The 23,150-nt window shown below is 47.1% G+C and overlaps 1 protein-coding gene across 1 annotated transcript; it reads right to left on the reverse strand.

The window, feature by feature from the left end:
• Positions 1-5,496: 5,496 nt before the first annotated feature.
• Positions 5,497-23,053, reverse strand: CEP41 (centrosomal protein 41). Its single transcript, XM_081023173.1, has 11 exons — positions 22,973-23,053; positions 19,199-19,262; positions 18,453-18,500; positions 15,315-15,376; positions 14,817-14,886; positions 13,855-13,999; positions 12,421-12,572; positions 9,092-9,159; positions 7,753-7,867; positions 6,906-7,124; positions 5,497-5,702 (listed from the first exon to the last, which is right to left on the reverse strand). The coding sequence occupies exons 1-11, from the start codon at positions 23,003-23,005 to the stop codon at positions 5,557-5,559; spliced, it is 1,122 nt and encodes a 373-aa protein (XP_080879299.1). The 5' UTR covers positions 23,006-23,053; the 3' UTR covers positions 5,497-5,556.
• Between the last annotated feature and the right edge of the window lie 97 nt (positions 23,054-23,150).

Below are 23,150 nucleotides of genomic sequence, written 5' to 3' on the forward strand. Positions count from 1 at the left end.
CCTTCCAGTGAGCACTCAGGGCTGATTTCCTTCAGAATGGAGAGGTCTGACCTTCTTGCAGTCCATGGGACTCTGAAGATTCTCCTCCAGCACCAGAATTCAAAAGCATCAATTCTTCGGCGATCAGCCTTCTCTCACAAATAACTGCCTTACTCTCACAAATAAGCCCTTCCAATTTACACACATGCCCTGAATGCTCACTTTTCTCAATCAAAAGAATTCGAGTGATCACAGAATCGTAGAGCTGGAAGGGACCCAGAGTCATCTAGTTCAACCCCCTGCAATGCAGGAATCATAGCCAAGAAAGGAATGTCCTTTTGAACTTTTCCATGGAAGAGTTTCCTTGCTATTGTGCTAGCAAGGCTCCTCACTCAGAGCAGCCTTAGATAACTCCAAAGGATGCTTCACTTCAGGCTAGTGGCTCAGGAGTCCTTTACATGACTACCTGTGTGTGGTCACTGTTGGGAAAACTTGCAAATGGAGGGTGGGCGTTTCCTGTCTGCAAACACTCAACACTTAGGCACCATTTTGTTATCAGATTATGTAAGAGTGGATGTCATTCAAAGAGGACCCCTATCCCTATTTTACCAAACACAAGGCAGGTAGCCATGTTGGTCTGACGCAGTTGAAATATATAAAAAATAAAAAATAAAAAAATAGTCCAGAAGCACCTTAGAGACCAACTAAGTTTGTTCTTGGTACAGTGGTACCTCGGGTTACAGACACTTCAGGTTACAGACGCTTCAGGTTACAGACTTTGCTAACCCAGAAATAGTACCTCGGGTTAAGAACTTTGCTTCAGGATGAGAACAGAAATCTTGGCGCGGCAGCAGCGGGAGGCCCCATTAGCTAAAGTGGTGCTTCAGGTTAAGAACAGTTTCAGGTTAAGAACGGACCTCCAGAACGAATTAAGTTCTTTACCCGAGTGTAGTGGTTCAAGGGGTTGCTCGTGCGTAAGCCGGTGCCCACACCTGGCTGGGTTGCCTAAGTGAACCTTTTCTGTCCGGACAGCCACTCACCCGTGGCTGTCTCAATCGCTGGCAGAATCCGTCAGCGGGCGTTTCTTAAACTTCTTCCAGCAAAGAAGTTCTTTCATGCCCAGTCGCCTCCTACTTTCCCTGCGCGGAAGCCTTCTGTGCAAGGAAGGCGTAGGCAGCGGAGGACCCTTCCTCCCCCCGCTGGTCCCAGGCAAGGAGTCCTGTGACTCCCTCTCAGATTCCTCCATCTGCCCCCCTTCTCTACTGGAGCTGGGCTGATTCCCTTCCCCAGAAGATGGGCTGCCTCTCCCAATCCCGTGACGCTCTCTGGGATCCCTTTGGAGCTCTCTCTCTCCCTCCGGCACTGATGGCAGTTCCCTGACACCGAGGTACCACTGTATAAGCTTTTGTGTGCATGCACACCTCTTCAGATCTGAAGAAGTGTGTATCTGAAGAAGTGTGTATCTGAAGAAGTGTGCATGCACACGAAAGCTAAGAACAAACTTGGTTGGTCTCTAAGGTGCTACTGGACAATTTTTAATTTTTTCTTATATATTACCAAACACAAATGCATCTCAAGAGATATTTTGGACCACATCAGTGAAATCGAGGGTGGGGTCTTGTCATCTGGGCAGCCCAGGACCTCCATACACACTGCCTAGGCTTGCACCCTGGAAAGTTCACTTTGGTGCTGCTAGCATAGTGGTTTGACTTCACTCCCGGAGGCACACACTTCATTGTCTCTCGAGACAGATGCCAACAACTCAAATGATTTCTGCAGTTAATCTCCTGCAGTGACTTGACTGGTAGCCCATGCAAGAATCTTGTAGATATGGTGGACGGTTCTTATTTTATTGAGCCGGAAACAAAGTAAGAGGCAAAACTATACACAGAAATATCTAATCCACCCGTCATAAAAAGCAGGACTGGCCAAACCATTTGACATTATTAACCTAATGAGCAAAATATACAAAATCCACAAAGCCAATAAGAGGATCAAAGCAATGTTGAGCTGCTCTTCTTCCAGTGCAAGGATTAAGAGAGGCTGTTCTTCAGACTGTGGGACTCAGAATGTGATTGCCTTTCTGATACACAAGATGGCATTTGGAAGTCCAGGTCCAGAAAGCTCAAGTCTTGGGGGAACGGAAACAAAACTGGGACAAAAAGACACACAAGCATCCAACACTGAAGGAACGTCTGCTTGATGAAACTGAGGTTCTGATCTAATGCTCGGGGGAATCAAGTAGTTTGTTGACTAAACAGACTTTTGATGCAGTTGCACAAAATGGTATTTGGGTTTAAGAAAAAAGAAAAAAAAATGTAGTACCTGCATTTCTTGTAAAAACACTTACTTGGTCTCAAACCATTGTGCCTTCTTGGGTTTCCCCAGGAATCCTGAACATTGCACTTTGGCAAAGGTTTACTAGAAATGCTTAACTCACTTGTACCATTTCCAGAATTCCTTAGGCAGCAGGCAGTGTCCATAGGCTCCAGCTTTTGGTTTTTGTTTTAAAAAGGACTAAGAACTGCCAGCCAATAAAAAAGCAGATGGAAGGAAAGGGAAAACACTACAAAGCTCAATCAGTCTTCTGTGCAAAAAAGAGACGATCACCGCAGACCAAGAGGGAGCAACACATATGCCAAGGGCAAACATCAACCCACCAGCAGTCTCCCCATTTATAATAAATACATGATATTTAAATACAACTCATTTCAAATGGTCAGGAAATCACTGCCAGGCGAGGCAGGGTTCAGGATAGATATGGGGAAGAGGAAGCACAGAAGACTTCTGTGACTTGCTTACATAAGGCAAACGAGCTTAGCTGAAGGGCTCTGGCAACACTGCAGACTGACCCAGATGCCAGACAGAATATTCACCCCCAATTCTTGGACCCCACCCTATTTAATAGCAGCTGCCCTTTGACAATCAGTTTTACTCAAGATGATCGCTCAAAAGGAACAAAAATCAAATGGGAGAACTGCTCAGCAAGATGTCCACAATAGCTTAAGGATATTGCAGATGACGTCCAACAAACAGCTGAGGAGTGAAACGCTCTGATGCCTGTCTTAACATCCCCCTGTCTACAGAGGAGGAGCAATTCCAGGCTACTGTTAAAGCTAAGGCAAGGAACAAGCAAAGGCAGGAAAAACCCAGAGAGAGCCAGGTGGCTGATGAATGCCAAACTCATTAGTTGCTACGGGGGTTGGTGGTCACTTTTTGTAACCTTGCAAAGTTCGTTTCATATAAAAATAGAGCTCTTTAAAAATCTGTATAAAAAGAAAAGCCCCAAAGAGTAGCTTTTCAAATTGGAGGTGAAGAAAAATGTGTGTGAGTGGAACCCATGTGTACCACATGGAACCCCTAGCAAGATCATTGCTTCTAAGGTTAGAGATTAGATTAGAGATGCTGTAATGTTGCTTACAGGGGCTTAAGAATGCAGACAGGGGTTTAAATGCCACCAGGGATACAACTAGCTTGTAGAGTTGACGGCTGCAGTCGCAACTTGAGAAGAAATAGATCCTGATGTTACCCAAATGTTTTGGGACTTTCTGCTCCCATCAGCCCCAGCTGACTTGGCCAGTGGTCAAGGATGATGGGAGCTATGGTTCCAAAACATCTGGAGGGCACCAGGTTGGGGGAGACTGATCCAGGGCTATTTTATGACAGTGCCATATGGGAAAAGTTGAAGGACGGAAACAAGGCCAAAGTGTCAAATTAAAAAGGAGACAGCAGCCCTCGCCTGCATGAGGAACCACACACAGCCGTATCCATATGGGGTCTACAAATGCAACTGATGCGGCAGAGACAATTCTACAATTTAGTGCTTTAAATGGTAGGGATGGAGAGTCTCCAGGGAAGACTGTGCCTCCTAGGACATCTAATGGAATCATCTTCGTCCACGGAAAAAGCTTGTGGGATGAGCTGCACCTGGAAAACAGCATACTCAAAATCTGGGCAGATTTTCTCCTAGGAAAGGCCTGCAAAACGGGAGGCAGCTGGAATCTTGGATCTTTGCTCAAAGCGGATTGTACATTTATGGTCCCCACGTGGATTCTTTCAAGGGAATATTTCCAGCACTAACCTTCCTTCTGTATGTAACAAGCGGGAACAGGAAAAGGGAAGCTCTCTCTTCCTGGGACCAACATGGGATACCATTGATTGTGGCTTTTACAGACCCCCAGTTGGTTCACATGGCAGAAACAGAGGCGACCCACCTCCTCTTTTGGGGTCAGGAGAGAGAGGAAAACAAAGGGGCTTAGGAGGAGCAGGCTGTAAGCTCCGACGCTGCTTCGCAGGATCAGAGTTGCAGCAGTAAGCTGCCCATGACCTCTGGAGCGGAGATGTCCATGCCACAGACCATTGGCACCATAGCTTAGGACTGTGAGCCAAAAGATAATTGCTCCAGTTTCTATTTGACACCGACAAGAAACCAGCTTGTCCTAAGAGCCAAGGCTGGGGAACACTAGGACCTCTCCACCTCCTGCAAGATGAACCACAGGTGGAAGGGAGAACTGATCTGGCACTGAAGGAAATGTCACAGGGGGAGAGGAGAGAAAAGGGGTCAAAAGGACTCCCCTTTCTGCCAACGCAACAAGCCAAACAAATTTGCCAGAAGCTATCTGTATGTGAAACGCTGCCCTTTTGAGGTATGAGCGGCCTCAAAACTACAGGGGGTGGAATTACACCGCTCCACTGTGATGCTCAGCATCACCTTCAGAGGCAAACAAACAACGGAATTACGAAGTGGGACAGATACATTCTCCCTCCACCACAACTTCTGCTACTCTCCCAAAATCAGGACGTTTTATAGATAAGAGATTTCATCTAGGTGATGGAATGGCTTTGTCTTCTATCCCTTGCATCTTATTTCCAGCATCTTTCATGATCTGGTCCCCAAAGTTATCCTTCAACGTTAGGGGAGGGAACTTTCCCTCTGTGCTGCCCACATATTCACAATCATAGCCTGGAATGGCCACAGCAGGAAAAATAGCTGGCCAAGGTTTATGGCTTTGAAAATCCAGGAAGCGGAGGAGTTACGTTTTCCCTTTTATGTACAACTGCTGTTCTTAAGAGTATTTTTGGGATGACGACAAAGAACTCTGGGCAGGCCACAAATTAAACACTCAGATCACCCATTCATCACCTGGCTGTACCACAAATGTCTAGATATTATAACTCAAGCACTTAACTAACTTTGCTTACTGCTAACTTTGCTCATTTTGCTCCATTTCTGCTCAAAGTCCAGTCACATTTTTGGATTGCTCTGGTTTACATGTTCTCACATACCAGCAGTTAGGAAATCCTGTTACCTTTAGGGGTGGGGGGAGGTAATGACAAACACCAGCTGGGAGGTTTAGATAAGGTTAGCCTGTTTCCTTCCCACCCTGGGCTTCTTTTCCGCTCCAAAGGTCCTTGGCCTGTGGCGTCTCCCCCTCTATTCCATACCTTGCCCACCTTTGCTCCTCTGCCCCTCTCTGTCCCGTGCGCACCACCTTCCTAAAAGCGAAAGACTGGCTGTAGTGATCAAAGGGCCCCAGGAAGAGGGACTCTCTTTTATTGAGTGGGAAACGACACCGTCTATCTCCAGGGCCTGCTTTGCAGGCTGCTGCTGCTGAGGGAGCGGGTGGAGAGGGCCACCGCTGTGGTGGTGGTGGGCAGATTCTGGCTGCTCCGCACGGCGGTGGCTTTGGAGTCTCGAGCTGAAGAACCGCGGCTAAGACGGGCTGTAAGAGAGGAAGAAGAACAGGAGGGTGAGCGAGGCAAGCTGGCCTCTGGCTAAGCAACCCAGGCCGTTTCCTACCACCACCAGCAAGGCACAGCTTGGGACACATCCAGGCCTGGGTCCTTTTCCCTCTTTTGCCCCTGAACCTCTTTGCTCCACTCAGTGTTAAAACTTAGGCTGTAAGCTTCTCAGGGCCGGAATCTGTCTTTTGGGGGCTTATGTTGATCCTGTAACCTAAATAATAACTTAACTGTGATGATATATATATTGAATTGCTGTATTGAATTGCTGTATGCGGCAGCTAGACTGGTGACTGAGAGCGGCAGCCAAGACCATATAACACCGGTTCTGAGAGATCTGCATTGGCTCCCAGTACGTTTCTGAGCACAATTCAAAGTGTTGGTGCTGACCTTTCAAGCCCTAAACGGCCTCGGTCCTGTATACCTGAAGGAGCGTCTCCACCCCCATCGTTCTGCCCGGACACTGAGGTCCAGCTCCGAGGGCCTTCTGGCAGTTCCTTCCCTGCGAGAAGCCAAGTTACAGGGAACCAGGCAGAGGGCCTTCTTGGTAGTGGCGCCCTCCTTGTGGAATGCCCTCCCACCAGATGTCAAAGAGAAAAATAACTACCAAACTTTTAGAAGACATCTGAAGGCAGCCGTTTAGGGAAGCTTTTAATGTTTAATAGGTTATTGTATTTTAGTGTTTTGTTGGTAGCTGCCCAGAGTGGCTGGGGAAACCCAGCCAGATGGGAGGGGTATAAATAATAAATTATTATTATTATTATTATTATTATTATTATTATTATTATTATGGTTTTAACAGATGTTCTTAGCTTGTATGTTTTACTGACTGCAAGATTTTTTGAGTGTTTTAAGAAACACCAGAGCAGTAATTCAGAAGTTTTACATTTACCATTCCTTCTGACAGAAAGAAATTCAGCAGGTGGGAAGGAAGTGAGTCACTGAAATTAATATGCATTTGCTAACTTAGGTCCGTAAATTTCATTTGGTCTATTCTATGAGTATGACTAGCATTGGAAACAACCCATTATAATGGATTGCTCTGAAGTCATTTCTGCACCAGGGAGAGCCAGGGAGAGTAATTTTAGTTCCCCATCCCATCCCACCCCCCCTGGACTTGCCCCATATTTTGCCTGACCAAAGGTGACAACCCCAGCTGTAGGAGACAGACAGCTAAGTCTTACTGGCGGAATCTGTCGGAAGTTGCTCCTCTTCTAGATAGTACTGTATCTTTTGTAGATCCTCTGCTGTAAATCTCCATTTATTCTCAGCGGGCGGGGGGAGGGGCTGCCTGGGAGTGGCTCTTTTCCGGGCGGTCCCAGGCTGGCTGGCCGATAGGCAAGAGGAAGGAAATGTGCCAGTTACCAGCCCTTCGGGGATCTTCTGAGCGACGACTCTGAGACCTGGGAGGCAAGGAAGGAGGAGATTCTGACAACGCAGTCCGGCTCGACACCTTCCGATGTTACTCTGAACGGGCTAAAGGCTGATTTAGAATGAAGCCTCTGCCTATATCGGCATAGTCCATTGCACATTTAGCACTGGAAATGGAGGCAGTGCACATTTCTCTCTCTCTCTTTGCCCTGCAGGGCGAGGGAATATGGTGAAAAAAAATTACAGTTCATTGAAACACTGAGGAAGCAGGGACGAAATGAGGTTTCTGTGTTCAGGGCTAATGTGCTATGCGCAGCTCTTTTAAAAGAGAAATCCAGATATATGCAAAGTGTGCTTGATGATTTGCATAACCAGAAGGGTCACAAAAGCAGGATTTGGGGCAACTTTGGCATGTGGTTTTGACCTAATTAGCCAAGCCTATTAAACTGGTTTGATCTTTCCAGAAATTTAGCTCTTTAGGAACGTTTGTGTGCAAGCGTAGCCACCAGGGCACATCACTGTACTATATGCAATGCATGTCAGTTCACTAGAGATCACATTACAAAGTGGCCTCGGTGTGTGAGGGCTGGAGGGGAGGGAGAATGGATCTGATATCTGAAACTAGCAGGTAATTATCCGGGAAATTCCAGGGCTTCCTACCTCCAGAGAGCATGAACAAGTTTTCAAAACCCCTTTCACACATGGTGGTGGCAGCTTGGCTCGCTACTCTCTCGTCGTCGTCGTACAGAATGATGATCTTTCCATGAGCGTTTTTCTGGCGGGCGGAGATGCTAAGGCTTGTACAATCAATGGAAGTGGGAAGAGAACAAGATGCTGGCAAAGTCCCCCCATCCCCAAGCATTTAGGGATGTCAAGGTAGCAGTGCCTGACAGCTCACTCCAACGGCAGATGAGGGGCACCTAGGCTTTGAGAAGTGAGATTTGGACACAAGCGTCAACACTTTCTCTCAAGAGAAACCAAGGTCAGTAGCCTCAACATTCGGTTGCTGTGAAAGACGGGCAAGCAAAAGCTCTCAACTCCATCAAAACATATTAAAACTCAAATTCTGTATTCGGAAGTGAGCTAAATTAGGTAACATCCCTGGACATTTTAAATGAGGAGAGATAGACTGTGTCTCCTTTTAGTTCTGGGGGTAAGGAATAGGATTGGGAGGAAAGAAGATGGATAGTTTATTATAAGGTAAAGGGACCCTGACCGTTAGGTCCAGTCGTGACCGACTCTGGGGTTGCGGTGCTCATCTCACTCTAAAGGCCAAGGGAGCCGGCGTACAGCTTCCGGGTCATGTGGCCAGCATGACTAAGCCGCTTCTGGAGAACCAGAGCAGCGCACAGAAACACCGTTTACCTTCCCGCCGGAGCGGTACCTATTTATCTACTTGCACTTTGACGTGTTTTCGAACTGCTAGGTTGGCAGGAGCTGGGACCGAGCAACGGGAGCTCACCCCATTGCAGGGATTTGAACCGCCGACCTTCTGATCGGCAAGTCCTAGGCTCTGTGGTTTAACCCACAGTGCCACCCACATCTCCTCTCCTTAATGGTGTGAGAGGGTGCATGTCAGGGGATGTTGTGGAGAGGAAGGATCATAGACTGGTAAGTAGGAGGAGGTGGGGGTAGCAAAAGCTCCACATATTAGACATTGGCTTATGCCCAAGTCACACTGCAAGCAGGCATCCTGGAGCCCCAATACTACATCTCTCTCCACCCTTCAGATCCCTGAAGTTTTCCCCATCTGCTTTGATCCCCATGGGGTTCTAGACCCACATATGCAAAGGAAACATGGATCTGGAAGACATACTGTGGGGAAAGCAGCAAAATATGATGATCAAGTGGATCTGAGCACAGAACTGAGCTTTCCTCAAAGGGAACGTTACGGGACTGTGAGCGTCGCTTCCTGTGGGGTCAGGGCTCCTGATCAAGCTGTAGATTTGAAGCAGAAATAATGGCAGAACACGAAGAGGCTTCTTTGGATGAAGGATACGTATTCCAAAATGTTATTCGTATAGGGATTCATGGTTCTGGATAGCGTGGCGATTGGGTAGGAGTAAGCTGCAAAGGGAAGAGAAAGACAGAAACTCAGTAGGCCTGTTCTCATTTTCTACAGCTTAAAAAGCACATACACACACAAAAAAAATCATATTGGAATCGTGAGCATCCATTTGGAGGTGGGAGGGTGGTTCTCTAGCTGTTAAGGTAGGACAATGCTGGACAAAAGAAGCCAGAGCAGAGGCTTAGCACTTCTGTCCACTTCCAAGCAAGAGCAGCAGTGCTAGGCGAAGAACCCCAGTGTGAGAAGACACCTTGACCATTTTTTCCTCTCGGTTCACTAGCTAATACAGGGAATAATATTAATAATAATACTGTATTTTTCTCTCCACAACACTCACTTTTTTCCTCCTAGAAAGTAAGGGGAAATGTCTGTGCGTGTTACGGAGCGAATGCCTGCGGGTGGCGGAGGGGATCTGCTGCAGTCGTGAGCAGAGGATCCATGGTTCCCCTTCCTTCCCTCCTCTGTGGCTCGCTTTGAAACAGCAAAGCGGGAGAGGAGCCGCTTACACAGGTGTAAGCGGCTCCTGTCTGGTTGGCTCCTTTAAATCAACCGTGCTCTCTGTCCCTCTCTCCTCCCCACTCAGCTCGCTAAATAGCAGCAAAGCTTTTCAGCCAGCCGAGAAGCAGAGCCTGCTTGTTTTAAAGGAGCAAAGCGGGAGAGGAGAGGAGCCTTCTCCCCTTATACCCCTCTCCTGCATCATTAGCAGCATCCCTCCCCACACACCCCATGTGTGTTCCTTCTCCCCTTAAACCCCTCTCCTGCATTATTAGCAGCATCCCTCCCCACACACCCCACGTGTGTTCCTTCTCCCCTTAAACCCCTCTCCTGCATTATTAGCAGCATCCCTCCCCACACACCCCACGTATGTTCCTTCTCCCCTTAAACCCCTCTCCTGCATTATTAGCAGCATCCTTCTCCACACACCCCACGCGTGCTCCTTGTCCCTTGAGTGCTTTTCCTTCCCTCCCCACTTAAAACGTGGTTACAAAGCATGGATCCTCAGGATTTTTGCACTGGGTCACCCCAAATTCACCATCAGATCACATAGAATGTCCATGGCTACAGCCTGTACCAAAAAACACAGCCACACCCACAGTTTCATGGGGCCGCAATGGTGCAAAAACATGGTTACAAAGCATGGATCCACATGGATCCTCAGGATTTTTGCAATGGGCTACCCCACCCCAAACTCACCGTCAGATCACATGTCTGTGGCCACAGCATGAACCACAAAAATCATACATCCACTGTTTCGTTTAGAATATTTTTTTCCCCTTGTTTTCCTCCTCTAAAAACTATGTGCGTGTTATAGAGTGAAAAATACGGTAATTTATTATTTATACCCCACCCATCTGGCTGGGTTTCCCCAGCCACTCTGGGCGGCTTCCAACAAAACACTAAAATACAATAACCTATTAAACATTAAAAGCTTCCCTGAACAGGGCTGCCTTCAGATGTCTTCTAAAAGTCTGGTAGTTGTTGTTCTCTTTGACATCTGGTGGGAGGGTGTTCCACAGGACAGGTGCCACCACCGAGAAGGCCCTCTGCCTGGTTCCGTAACTTGGCTTCTCGCAGCGAGGTAACTGCCAGAAGGCCCTTGGCGCTGGACCTCAGTGTCCAGGCAGAACGATGGGGGTGGAGATGCTCCTTCAGGTATACTGGACCGAGGCCTTTTAGGGCTTTAAAGGTCAGCACCAACACTTTGAATTGTGCTCGGAAACGGGAAAGGGGAGGGAAAGAGAAAAGGCTGATCACACCAGTGAATTTCTTTTTTTTCCACAAAGCTCAGCAGAAGCCCTGCTTTCTTTCTCTCACTGGGACTGAAACTGGGAGGGTGGAACTCCAACATACATGTGCCAGTTGTACAGATCTGCTGCTGAAGCAGATGGGCCAAATACCTCTTCCAGGATGCCTTCTCCTACTGAGGGAGGAGGCCAAGCTTAGGAGACAGACTTGCAGCTTGGACTGCATTTGTACCCCCCCCCCTTTCCTGATGTGGTCACCTCTGGTACCAGGGAGTGTGGTAGGACCCCCAATCTTACAGAGTTGCTTCTAAGCAAGGCTCAGTGTTTGCAGATAGCAAATCCCAGAGGAGGAAGCCTGTTACTTGTGGACAGCACAAATGACTCAGAATCCTGTGGCACTTTGTTAATCTTTAAACAGCTTTTTGTGATTTTTAAAAGACATCTGAAGGCAGCCCTGTTCAAGTAAGTTTTTAGTGTCAGCTGTTGTATTATGTTTTTACTATTTTTGTTGGGAGATGCCCAGAGTGGCTGGGGCAACCCAGTCAGATGGGCAGCAAATAAATGAACGAACGAACAAATGAATGAATGTTATTGTTATGCTTTGTGGGCCAGAGTCCACTTTGTCAGGTACACAAAATTATCACTCTGCTCTGAGATCTGTGGATGAAGGGCAGTATACAAACTGATTATATAAATAAAATAGTGTATTATCACTTTGGTGACCACTTCACAGACTGAATTCATGCAGTGGTGACTGGGGAGTCAGTTGCTCATTGCCTTCTCCTGAGCTAGAAAACAGCCTGAAGTTCTTGGAGCTCTTTTTAGGAAGCCAGGTGTCAGGGGACTGCCATCTGAACAGGGGAGGGAGGCAGGTATACAGAGAGCCTCCGAAACTCCTGAGGAGCAGTTCCTCTTCCAGCGGTAGGAAAAGCCACACCTCCAGCGGAGAAGAGAGGGAAGGGGCCAGCTAAGCGAGGAAAGGGCTGGAGGATGTTGCTGAGAGCCCCAGCGCTTCACCTTGCCAGGCTGGCCGGGAGGGACGCACGCCACATCCGTCACCCAGCTTGCGCAGAGGGGTGAAACGCAAGGAGGGGAGGAGGAGGCTTGGGGTGCTGAAGTTCTTATGTTGGGGGAGAAGACGGAAGGGGTCACTCCCGGATTCTGCAAGTGACCGAGACGGACATAAGCTTGGTAGATCTGGACTGTAAATAGTTTGCATAATAAAACCTGTAAAAGCCAGGTCGGAGTCCTGCCTGGTTACTCACGAGCAACCACCGCCGCCATCTGACACCAGGGGGAGTCGAAAGGCATCAGCAGATGTAAGTTGGGATACTGGAAGCAGCTCTTGCCTTCAGAGCAAGCTGGACACCTCCACAAAGTTCTCTGCAGTTGGGAGGCTGCTTTGTCCATTCTGGTTTTCTCTAAAGGTGATTAACCTCCGCAAGGGGGGGGGAGGATGCTTATGGTGCACCCCCACTCACGCAACCTCCTGGGGTCACGCTCTGGCTGCCTCACCTCCCACTATGTGGCACTGCTCAAACGCATCCCGCTCTCGCACGTCCAGCAGCAGGTAGGGGCAGTCGGGGTAAGGTCTGTCTTTTGCAAAGTTTTCCGTTTTCTTCGGGGCATCTCTCCCCAGGTCCAGCTCACCCACGCCACTGATGACACTGGGAGAAAGAGGAGCCATTAACTTCAGGATAAAGGCACAATAAGGACCGCCGTCAGCCTGTCAGGTCAAAATAGTATGTTTCTGTGGTTATCAGGGCTAGGCAGAAGCTGATCAAAGAAGCCAGCAATTTAGTAACAGACGCTGCCCTCTGAGTTCAGAACAGACAGCAATCCAGCCAGTTTCCTAGGTGATGAATCCTGTAACCCCTTAAGATCACAGAGGGAGGTTCTGCTCCTGGTGCCAATAACTAAGAGCATCTGAAGATACCCTAACCTACTCTGCAGGGTTCCTGCAAAGATAAAATGGGAGAGCAAAGACATCGAATGATTCCTTGAACTTAATGGGAAAAGGTGAGGTTAATTATAAGGACAGGGACATGGGTGGCGCTGTGGGTTAAACTGCAGAGCCTAGGACTTGCCGATCAGAAGGTCGGCGGTTCGAATCCCAACGACGGGGTGAGCTTCCGTTGCTCGGTCCCTGCTCCTGCCAACCTAGCAGTTCGAAAACACATCAAAGTGCAAGTAGATAAATAGGTACCACTCTGGTGGGAAGGTAAACGGTGTTTCCGTGCGCTGCTCTGGTTTGCCAGAAGCGGCTTAGTCATGCTGGCCACATGACCCGGAAGCTGTACGCCGGCTCCCTCGGCCAGTAAAGCAAGATGAGTGCCGCAACCCCAGAGTCGGTCACGACAGGACCTAATGGTCAGGGGTCCCTTTACCTTTAAATATAAGGACAAAAGCCCAGCTAGTCCAGGGGTGGGGAACATCTGGCCCGTGGGCCAAATGTGACCCACTAGGCTTCCCAACTTCGCCCACTGAGAAGTTCACAAGCAGGGCATGAAAGCAGTAGCCCTCCTCCTGCTCTTTGTCCCCAGCAGCTGGTATGAAGGTATGCTGCTTCCTGATATTCCATTTAGCTGATGGCTAATGGTCATTGGTAGAAAAGGACATGGGTGCCCAGCTAGGACAAGGAGGGAGGCTTCTATGATCACAGTTCCTTGATTTCCAACTCCTTTTTCGTGGAAGCTTGACTGATCAAGTCTCATCCAACTTTTTGGAAAGGCTATCAAACATTCCAATGGACCTGCTTCAGCATTTTAAGCCAAGCTAAGGCATGGTTTGGAATACCATGTGTTGCTTTTGAAGTCTCATCTATTAGTATTAGCGGACTTCATCAAACTGCATCACTGATTTTTTCCAAACCCGTCTTTGCAGGGAGCAAAAGGAATCATGGCAGGTGGAAGGAAGGAAGCCCGAGCACAGGGACAGACTCTTGGATACCTCTGTAGGGTGGAACGATACGACTCCCCGGCTCCGGTGTTGTTTATGAACAGGATGGGACTGGCTGGTTTGTCACCAGGGCTGCTTTTGCCATTGGTCTCTGCCGCCATGTCAGGGCTGTTATCTGCAGGAGCAGCATCGCCTTCTGAAACAGGGGTGGGGAGAAGACAGATATTTCACTGAAAAAGATATTTATCTAAAAGCATTTCTGAATCTCTTACGACCTTTAAATCTCTCAGTGGTGTACGAAATGAGAAAAATAATACAGACAGAAATTTGGTAATAACAGGGTTTAGTCTGAGGAGTCAGGGTAAGTGCAGGGATAAGTTAGGCTGGAATTCTGCTGTAGACGATGAGATAGAGGCTATTTCTAAAGCCTCTAGACTGTATGGACAATAAGCTTTCCAGAGACGCAGAAGTGCTCTTCTCCTCTTGTAGCACATGATTATATTTGCATTCATTCGCTCACAGGAAACCAATTTTTCAGGACTTGTCTGTAATGTTTCAAGCGGCACTTGCCAAATCCCAAAGCCTCCTGCTAGGAACAGAACCAGCACCCACTGGACAGTGTTTGTGACATCGCTGATGACAAGACACAATGCCCACCATAGCTACTTCTGGCACGCATCTATCTCTGGGACAATCTTTTAACTTTTAACAAGTGCTTACTTTGTCACATAAGAACCCAAACAGTTCCTTAAATAAGGAAAAAAAGTAGTAAGAAGACCTCTGTGTAGGGAAAGGCCATAGCCCAGCGGCAGAGGACATGCTTTATATAAGCAGCATATCCCAGGTTTGATACTAAAACAGGATCTCAGGTCATAGGTTGGGGGAAACCAAGTAGCCAGCGCCAGACAAAATGGACCACTGGCACAAAGTTACAAGGCAGGACTTTATGCCTACACTTCTACCATTTCCAAGAACCTTAAAAAAAGTAATTTCTTAGAAGCCCCGGACCTTACCATCAAACTTTTGAATTTCCTCACATGGTACTTCTGAGTTTTCATCAGCTAGGGAAGCAACCTGGGTCACCTGTGGATTGAGGCAAGGACATGATCAAAAGCAGCTCAGTAAAAGGGTTGTTCTGGGACTCAGGAAGCAGCATCGGTCCAGAGGAAGGCCAACCCTAGTGTGAGTTTTCATGGAATCACAGAACTGCAGAGCATGAAGGGACCCCGAGGGTTATATCGAGGCATCTTTATTTCTGCTTCACATATTATAGTTTAATATCAGGGTTGACACCTGAGGGGCCCAAGAACCCTTGAATCCTGCTGGTTGTCCAGGATATTAAACGATGGAAGTCTCATTTGCAGAAGTATGGCGAGCTCACAGATCTGATTGTCTGCTATACAAGAGCTGGGGTGGGAGCAGGGGACAATAGGCGCTTATGAGAAGCATTTGAACTACTGTGAATACAGTGGGACACTTCAGGAAAAATACAGTTTAAGGACAGAACATACCAGCTGGGCGAAAGTAGTCACTTTCAGTCTCTTGAAGAGCTCATCTTTCTTGTATCTGTAATCTGGAAAACAGTGAAGAGGTGTAATCTATGAGAAAACTTTGGCAGCACCATTGCATTAGTTCCATGTATTATACTTGCATTCCGCTCTTCTTCAAAGGATGTACGAACACTTATGAACCGTTCTTAGAAAAAGGTTACCAGACGTCCCCGTTTCCCGGGGACAGTCCCCAGATTTACAAATCAGTCCCGTGACAAAACCCATCTATTTAGTAGGAAGTTGAAAGGTGTCCCAGGATTCATTAAAAAAAAATCTGGTAACCTCATCTTAGAACGAAATCCGATCTCACTCCCAACCACCTTGAACGGGATTGTGCAGGGAACAGAGCCCCAACCCCTCAGATCTACCCAACTAAAGATTCACCCAATTCCCAGGCCAATTCCCTCTCTCAAGGGTGGGGAAATCTGTGGCCTGCCATACATTATTGGACTCCCTTCATATCCCTGATCACTAGCCATGCTGGCTGGGTCTGGTGGGAGTTGCATGCCATCATCATCATCTGGAGGGTGACAGGTTCCTCAGCCCTGCACTATCTACTGCTGCCTTCACAGAGGGTTGGAGGTGGGATCCAAAAGGTCACCTAAGATAAGACCTCCTTCTAACCAAAGAAAGCCCTTTCTCAAATCAGCAGCACCAATTACTTCATGCAATCGAGCCCACACTGAGCTAACAAGCAGAGGACTGAGCACACTGAAGCACAAGCCTGCATACAACTCTGAATGATGTGAGAAAGCAAGACAAGGATCACAACCACTCCATGGATATTCATAAGGTCAACATATACAAGACGCATGACTGAACTTTGCTTTTCAGCTACCAACACTTTAAATGAAACAATCTTAGCACCACCTGCCACGAAGTAAATATTTATTTATTATTTTCCCTGCCAGGCCTGGTTCAGGGGCATTATAAAAAGGATGGATATGGATATCCAACACTTTGCTGTCCTTAAGAAGAAGAAGAGTTTGGATTTGATACCCCGCTTTATCACCACCCGAAGGAGTCTCAAAGCGGCTAACATTCTCCTTTCCCTTCCTCCCCCACAACAAACACTCTGTGAGGTGAGTGGGGCTGAGAGACTTCAGAGAAGTGTGACTAGCCCAAGATCACCCAGCAGCTGCATGTGGAGGAGCGGGGAAGCGAACCCGGTTCACCAGATTATGAGTCCACCACTCTTAACCACTACACCACACTGGCTCTCCTTAAGGGAAGAGAAGAAAATCTACAGCTCCCATCAGCACCAGCCAGCAGGGAGCTGTGGCCCAAAGCAGTTAGGGGCATCAGATAGAAGAGAAAATTAACAGAGCCACTTTGTCCCACAACATCAGCACAACATACCTGGAGCTAATTCAGAAGGTCCCTTTAAGGTTCCAGACATCTTGAAGCAAAGATTCAGAGACAACCAAAGTACGACTGTTCAGAAGAGTCTAGAACTCCTCAGGAGCAGCAAAACAAGATTTACAATGAGAAGAAAACTAGGTGGTTTGTTTCTCACCCGTGTCCACTAGATAGGCAAATGAGGACTACACCGGCTGGCTTCTCAGTTTTGATTTTCTAGCCTCGTAGCTCTTTTTCTCAAGTTACAGAAGAGACAGAGGCAACACTGTACCAGGCATTTAAGCCTGTGTCCAACTGGTGTCGTCTATCCATGAGAAATCAAAGATGGTTAGCAAATTATCTGAACCACACAAGGTGCTATTCACCACCGGCCCAGTGAGAGGGTACCTGCATCTAAGCTTCTTGAAGTGGGATTTAAAGAGAAAAAAAGAGTCTGACACAAAAGAGGCACTCGGGTTTGCACAACAGGGAGTGCAGAGGAAGAAAGGGACAGAAACACAACAAGTTTTGTAGCCGTGATACAACGAGACCACTGCTAAGATTTCAGTACTCAAAAGCAATCTCTGAACAAAAGAATGTTGTGGAACAAAGTAACTTCATTTCTAGTTGACCAAAGCAATTGCAACTAAAAAAAGGAGTGCAGAGTGAGGAAAAGCCAAAACAGTTCTGTTTTTGAAAAATACACTTGAAATCCCTTTGTATTCTAAGTATGTAATGTGACTTGCTACTGGAACTGTACAAAGCTTAAAAAAACAGTTCTCAGAATTAATTAAGCTGAGAATCTTAGCATTCGTTTTGGAAAGCTTCCAGTCCCCATTTTTGCACAATGATGTTCTGAAAATGCACGCGGTGACATAGGCACACTTTGGTGAAGATTAATCCCTGAACGTGACTTTCCCTAAACAGAGATGCTTTGAATTTGGGTTGCGGGAGATCTCAGAATCATAGAATTGTAGAGTTCTAAGGGACCCTTAAAAGCAGAGACATCACCTTGCCAACAAAGGCCCATATAGTTCAAGCTATGGTTTTCCCAGTAGTGATGTATGGAAGTGAGAGCTGGACCATAAAGAAGGCTGATTGCCAAAGAATTGATGCTTTTGAATTCTGGTGCTGGAGGAGACTCTGGAGAGCCCCATGGACTGCAAGAAGATCAAACCTCTCCATTCTGAAGGAAATCAGCCCCGAGTGCTCACTGGAAGGACAGATCATGAAGCTGGGGCTCCAATACTTTGGCCACCTCATGAGAAGGGAAGACTCCCTGGAAAAGACCTTGATGTTGGGAAAGATGGAGAGCACAAGGAGAAGGGGACGACAGAGGACGAGATGGTGGGACAGTGTTCTCGAAGCGACCAGCATGAGTTTGACCAAACTGCGGGAGGCAGTGGAAGACAGGAGGGCCTGGTGTGCTCTGGTCCAGGGGGTCACGAAGAGTCGGACACGACTAAACGACTAAACACCAACAACAAGGGACCCTGAGGGTCATCTAACCCAACTCCCTGCAATGTAGGAATCTCAGCCAGATCATACATGACAGCAATTGCAAAGATGCCAACAACGTGTTAATTCCAGGACCCCTGCCCCCTGCTTGGGTGGGAACAATCCCAAGTCACATGGCAGAGCCTCAAAGTGCTAAACCCACTACAACAAGTTATCCTGCATTGCCCCCCCCCCAAAAGCTCGATCTGTGGGTCTGAGTGAGTGGATTACAGAAGTCTAAGTGGTGGTTGTGATGTTACTCACTTCTTTTGATCTCTTCCAGTTTTTCAGTGTATTTGGTCATACTGCTACCTACAAGAGAACATACACCCAATGATGCATCCTTTCCCACCGAAGATGTGCGATTAATTCATTCTACAGCAATAGAAATGTTGGGGAAATGTTGGGAGAAATCTTAACTGTTACCAAGGCCTCACCTCACCTGTTTATTCTAAGTTAATCCTATGCTCATAATCCTTAATGTGGATTAGTAGGGCTGGAAAATCATAGGCATCCAAAAATAGTTAATGCTAGGTCTGTGAGGCTTGAAATATATATTTTATTTATTGCATTTTAGTCCTGCTCTTCTTCCAAAGAGCTCAGGGTGGCAAACGTGTTTTCACCTGTCCCATCTGACTCTTGCAACAATCCTCTTAAATAAGTAGGGCTGAAATGAAATAAAGAACCAACTTTTCTAATACTTCCACTCCTGATTGCCTCATGGCAATTCTTATTCATCATAGGTGACCAAATACTTATGTTTACAAGCCTTCTCTAACACGATTATCAAATGTGCTGACTTTCTAATAGCTTGTACTAAGTTTACTCTGAGATCTAAGTCACAAAAGCACATTATTACCTCATGATCTGACATCACAGCCCACAACCCTTGAAAGGTAACAACCTCCAGGATATAGGAAAAAAATTCCACAGATTGGACATAGCAAGGTTTCTGTCTCACTTTTCTCTGATTTATACATTTCTATCCAAGCAGAGAGATGTTCACTTACCTGTGTCAAGACGAGTTTTTACATGCTGGTATTTAGGATTCTGTGGGATCCTTTTGGTCAAAAACTGTTGTGTTTTTGAAAGAAAAAAAGGAAAGAGAGAAACCTTCAGTATACACAACAGGTATCCCAAGTATGGAGTGAAGAACTGGAATGCCAGATGAGATGTGCACATAATTGTTGAAACAAGAGTGTAGAAAGAAAATTTGGGCAGTAGTGGTCCTAAACCCAAGAGCCAATATACTAAGATATGCAAAGAGGCAAATGGCATAAGACCACATTTTATCACAACACAAACTTTATTTCTTCCTCCAGCCTCTACCAACGCTACACATTTATTACCCCTACTCTAACAGCTTTACTTCCATTTCATTCGCTGAGTTTAACCAAGGGGATCCTTTTTATTTATTTACAGTGGTACCTTGGGTTACATACACTTCAGGTTACAGACACTTCAGGTTACAGACTCCGCTAACCCAGAAAAAGTACCTTGGGTTAAGAACTTTGCTTCAGGATGAAAACAGAAATTGTGCTCCGGTGGCGCGGTGGCAGCAGGAGGCCCCATTAGCTAAAGTGGTGATTCAGGTTAAGAACAGTTTCAGGTTAAGAATGGACCTCCAGAACGGATTAAGTACTTAACCCGAGGTACCACTGTACTAAATATGCCATCCATCCTTACTATAGGAGTTTATTAAGCTGGTCCTTTCTCCTCCCCTTGGTCTGGGAGAAAGGAAAAACAAGTCTTATTATTGTAGGCCCACTCCACAATGTCCATGCGCCATGCAGGACTACAGGTCACAGTGATCCAATGTGACCCCCGAGACTCCCAGTGCACCTCAGGGAAATTAGGATGAGGAGATGATCTAACAACCCAGCTGTCCTGTTGCTTCCAGTAATGCCAGACTGACACAGGGTAGTGGTTTTAACAGGCCCTCAGGAACAGCAGGGCCTTGTCTTCATGCTGTGCACTGGGGAGTTAGCAAGTCTACTTTAACTAATCATACTGAGCTTCATTCTTTTGAATAGGGGGCTTGAAGACTGCTGATCCTGGCTAGGTGGTGTTCAAACTACCACTCAGTCAGAGCAGCACTGGATGGACCAGAGTGGCTGGGTTATTTGATCTCCTGGTTCCAAATGGACTCACGGCCAGCTAGGGAAAATAGATATCAGCACAGAACTGTCGACTGCCAGACAGCACACAGATATTGTGGCTTGAGCTCAGGCAATTACATGCCCTGGAAATGATTCTCTTCAGTTTGATTCCTATCAACGTTCAGCAAAAGTGTAGGGCTGAAAAAATAACCCAGATTCCTAGGAGCTAGCATAAAAGTTATTGGTGCCTGTACAAAGAGGCACCCAGTAGCTTTGCAGCCTTGTTCACTTGTCCAACTGGCAATGCCGTATTATATACAACTGCCTCAAAGGTCCATTCACACGATCCTGTTAAAATGGCAATTACTGAATCAAATAAATTGTTTTAAACTACTCTCTCTCCTCCTCACAATGAGGTAGGTTGGCAAAGTGTTTGTGTCATTGCTTCTCTCTTTCATGCACACACACACACCACACCATATCACCACAGGTTCCTACCCAAAACTCTGCAGCAGCACAGAGAAGCAAGAATTCTGATATACATTCACAACAGAGTTTTCCCCAGGCCTGCTTGGAGCTGCTAGAGATTGAACCAGTGATGTTCTGCATTCAGAGCATCATGTGCTCCACCAACGAGCTGAAGCCTCCCTTCTGAACAGAGTGTCACAACCAATCATTAATTTAGTTATGTCTGACAACATAACGAATGAAAGCAGTTGTTTGGGCAGAACAATATTTCAGCAGGACTTTGCCACCAGCCCACTGCCATCTCAGTCCTGACCCTCCAAAGTCACTGCAGAGTCAGGGAACCTGTGGCTCTCCAAATGATACTGGACAACTCCCATCAGCCCCAGCCAGTCTGGCCAATCAATGGTCAGGGATGGAGGGAGCTGTAGTGCAACAACATCTGGAGGGCCACAGGTTTCCCACCAGAGTTAGATAGCTCTTTTCTAGAAGATGCCATTCATAAAGCAATTTCAACATCCATCAATTAAATCACCAATATGAGGTGGAGAGACCATGCAGGGCAAAGGGAAACCCAAAGCCAAGACAAGAGCTCAGTTAAAAGGATGCAACAATCATGTACTATGCGTTATGACTACCTACCCACCAACATGGTCAACCTAGTAAGCCTCCATCAATCACAGTGAGTTACAAGTATGATATCTCTAGCCAGAGAAAATGACAGAGAAAATTCTTCCCCAGATCCTCGGCTGGAACTCAAATCCAGTCTCCCATATCCCACTGGCTCTCACATTCAGTTGGCATCACCAGGGTAACAGCAGGAAATTTAAACAGTACCATGATTTGGTACCTGCCTTCCACATCAGCGGAAGCAGGAAGCATCAATATGAGAAAGCCAGAGCTTTCTTTCCGAAACCTGTTTTTTAAAAATCAGAATGAGGGTGGCAGCAGCAGCAGCAGTAGCAGCAGCAGCAAATGTGCAACTCAGACACCTAAGACAAGATATTACAGCAGCCCTGCTGGATACAATAGGTCTAGCACCCTCCTTCCTGTACCAGCCAACAGGATGCTTCTGAGAAGCTCGCAAGTTTGTCTCCTAGCAACTGCTCCTGGAAGGTATACTGCTCCTGACTGTGGAAGTTCCATACAGCCTGAGTGGCTAATGGCTACAAGAAGACCTCTCCCCTTCCGCAAATGTCTCTAGTCCCCTTTGGGAAGCCTAGGTTGAGGGAAACAACCCCCCCGCCACCCCCCAAAAAAACCATTTTTATTTTATCCTATTACAGTAAATTTGTATACTTTTCATCCGAAGCTCAAAGGCGGATTCACAGCATAAAAACACAACATAGGAACACAGAATAAAAAGGAGAATAAGACAATAATAGACCCCCTCCAGCAATGAAAGAGTCTATGTTAGGGCCTCCCTAGGGACTCAAATCCAGGGCTTATTGGGAACCCCAAAAAAAGAAAGAGCGTGAAAAATCTTTGCCCCACCCCTTCCCCCCAAAAAAAGTGTGTGTGGGGAGAGCAGCCTCTTTGGGGAGCCTGCCCCAAATTACAAAATCCAAGGTTGGCATGTGACATTAATATGTGTGAGAGAGAGAGAGAGAAAGAAAGAAAGAAAGAAAGAAGGGCTACTCTTCTTTTTCTTATGCAGATCCAGTGTTGCTTGAGATACTATTACTACTACTACTACTACTACTACTAATAATTTTTATTTATACCCCGCCCTCCCCAGCCAAGGCCGGGCTCAGGGTGTCTAGCAAGCAAGAATAAAAACAAGTTGAATGAATACAACTTAAAAACAAGATTAAAATAGAACATTATTAATATTATTATTAGTAGTAGTAGTAGTAGGTTGGTATTATAACATTTATTAAAAACTGCTAGGGTTAATAGAAACAGCAAAGAACCAAAGAATTAAAATGCAAGCTATGTAAAAATCCAACATTAAAACATTAAAATACAGAGGGGGCCCCGCCTAAAATGAGGACCACAACCCCCCCCCCCAAAAGGAGGGATAAGGTGGTGTTTGGGGGAGAGAGGCCCCCACCAAGGAGGGAGAAAAGGCTGGGCTTCAGGGGGGGGGGTCGTCGGTGGGGGACCCCAAAAACGAAGGGCGACCCCCCCATACACGACACCCCGTTTTGGGCTTCGTGAGGGGGGGAGCAGAGGGGCGACGGGGTCTCCCGGGGCTCCCCGCAGGGGCCGAGCCCTCACCTCAGGGTCCCCGATGCGCCTCCTCGCCGACATCCTGCCCAACTGTCAGCGTCGCCTTCCCACCGCCCCGCCCCCTCCCCTCGCGCCCGCCCCCGCGCCCCCTCGACCAATCCCCGCCTCTCCGGCCGGCGTGCCGACGCCCCGATTGGCCCGCCTCTCGCCGCGCAGAGAGCCAATC

This window comes from Podarcis pityusensis, assembly GCF_964106645.2.
Source record: "Podarcis pityusensis genome assembly, chromosome: 10".
NCBI lineage: Eukaryota > Metazoa > Chordata > Lepidosauria > Squamata > Lacertidae > Podarcis > Podarcis pityusensis.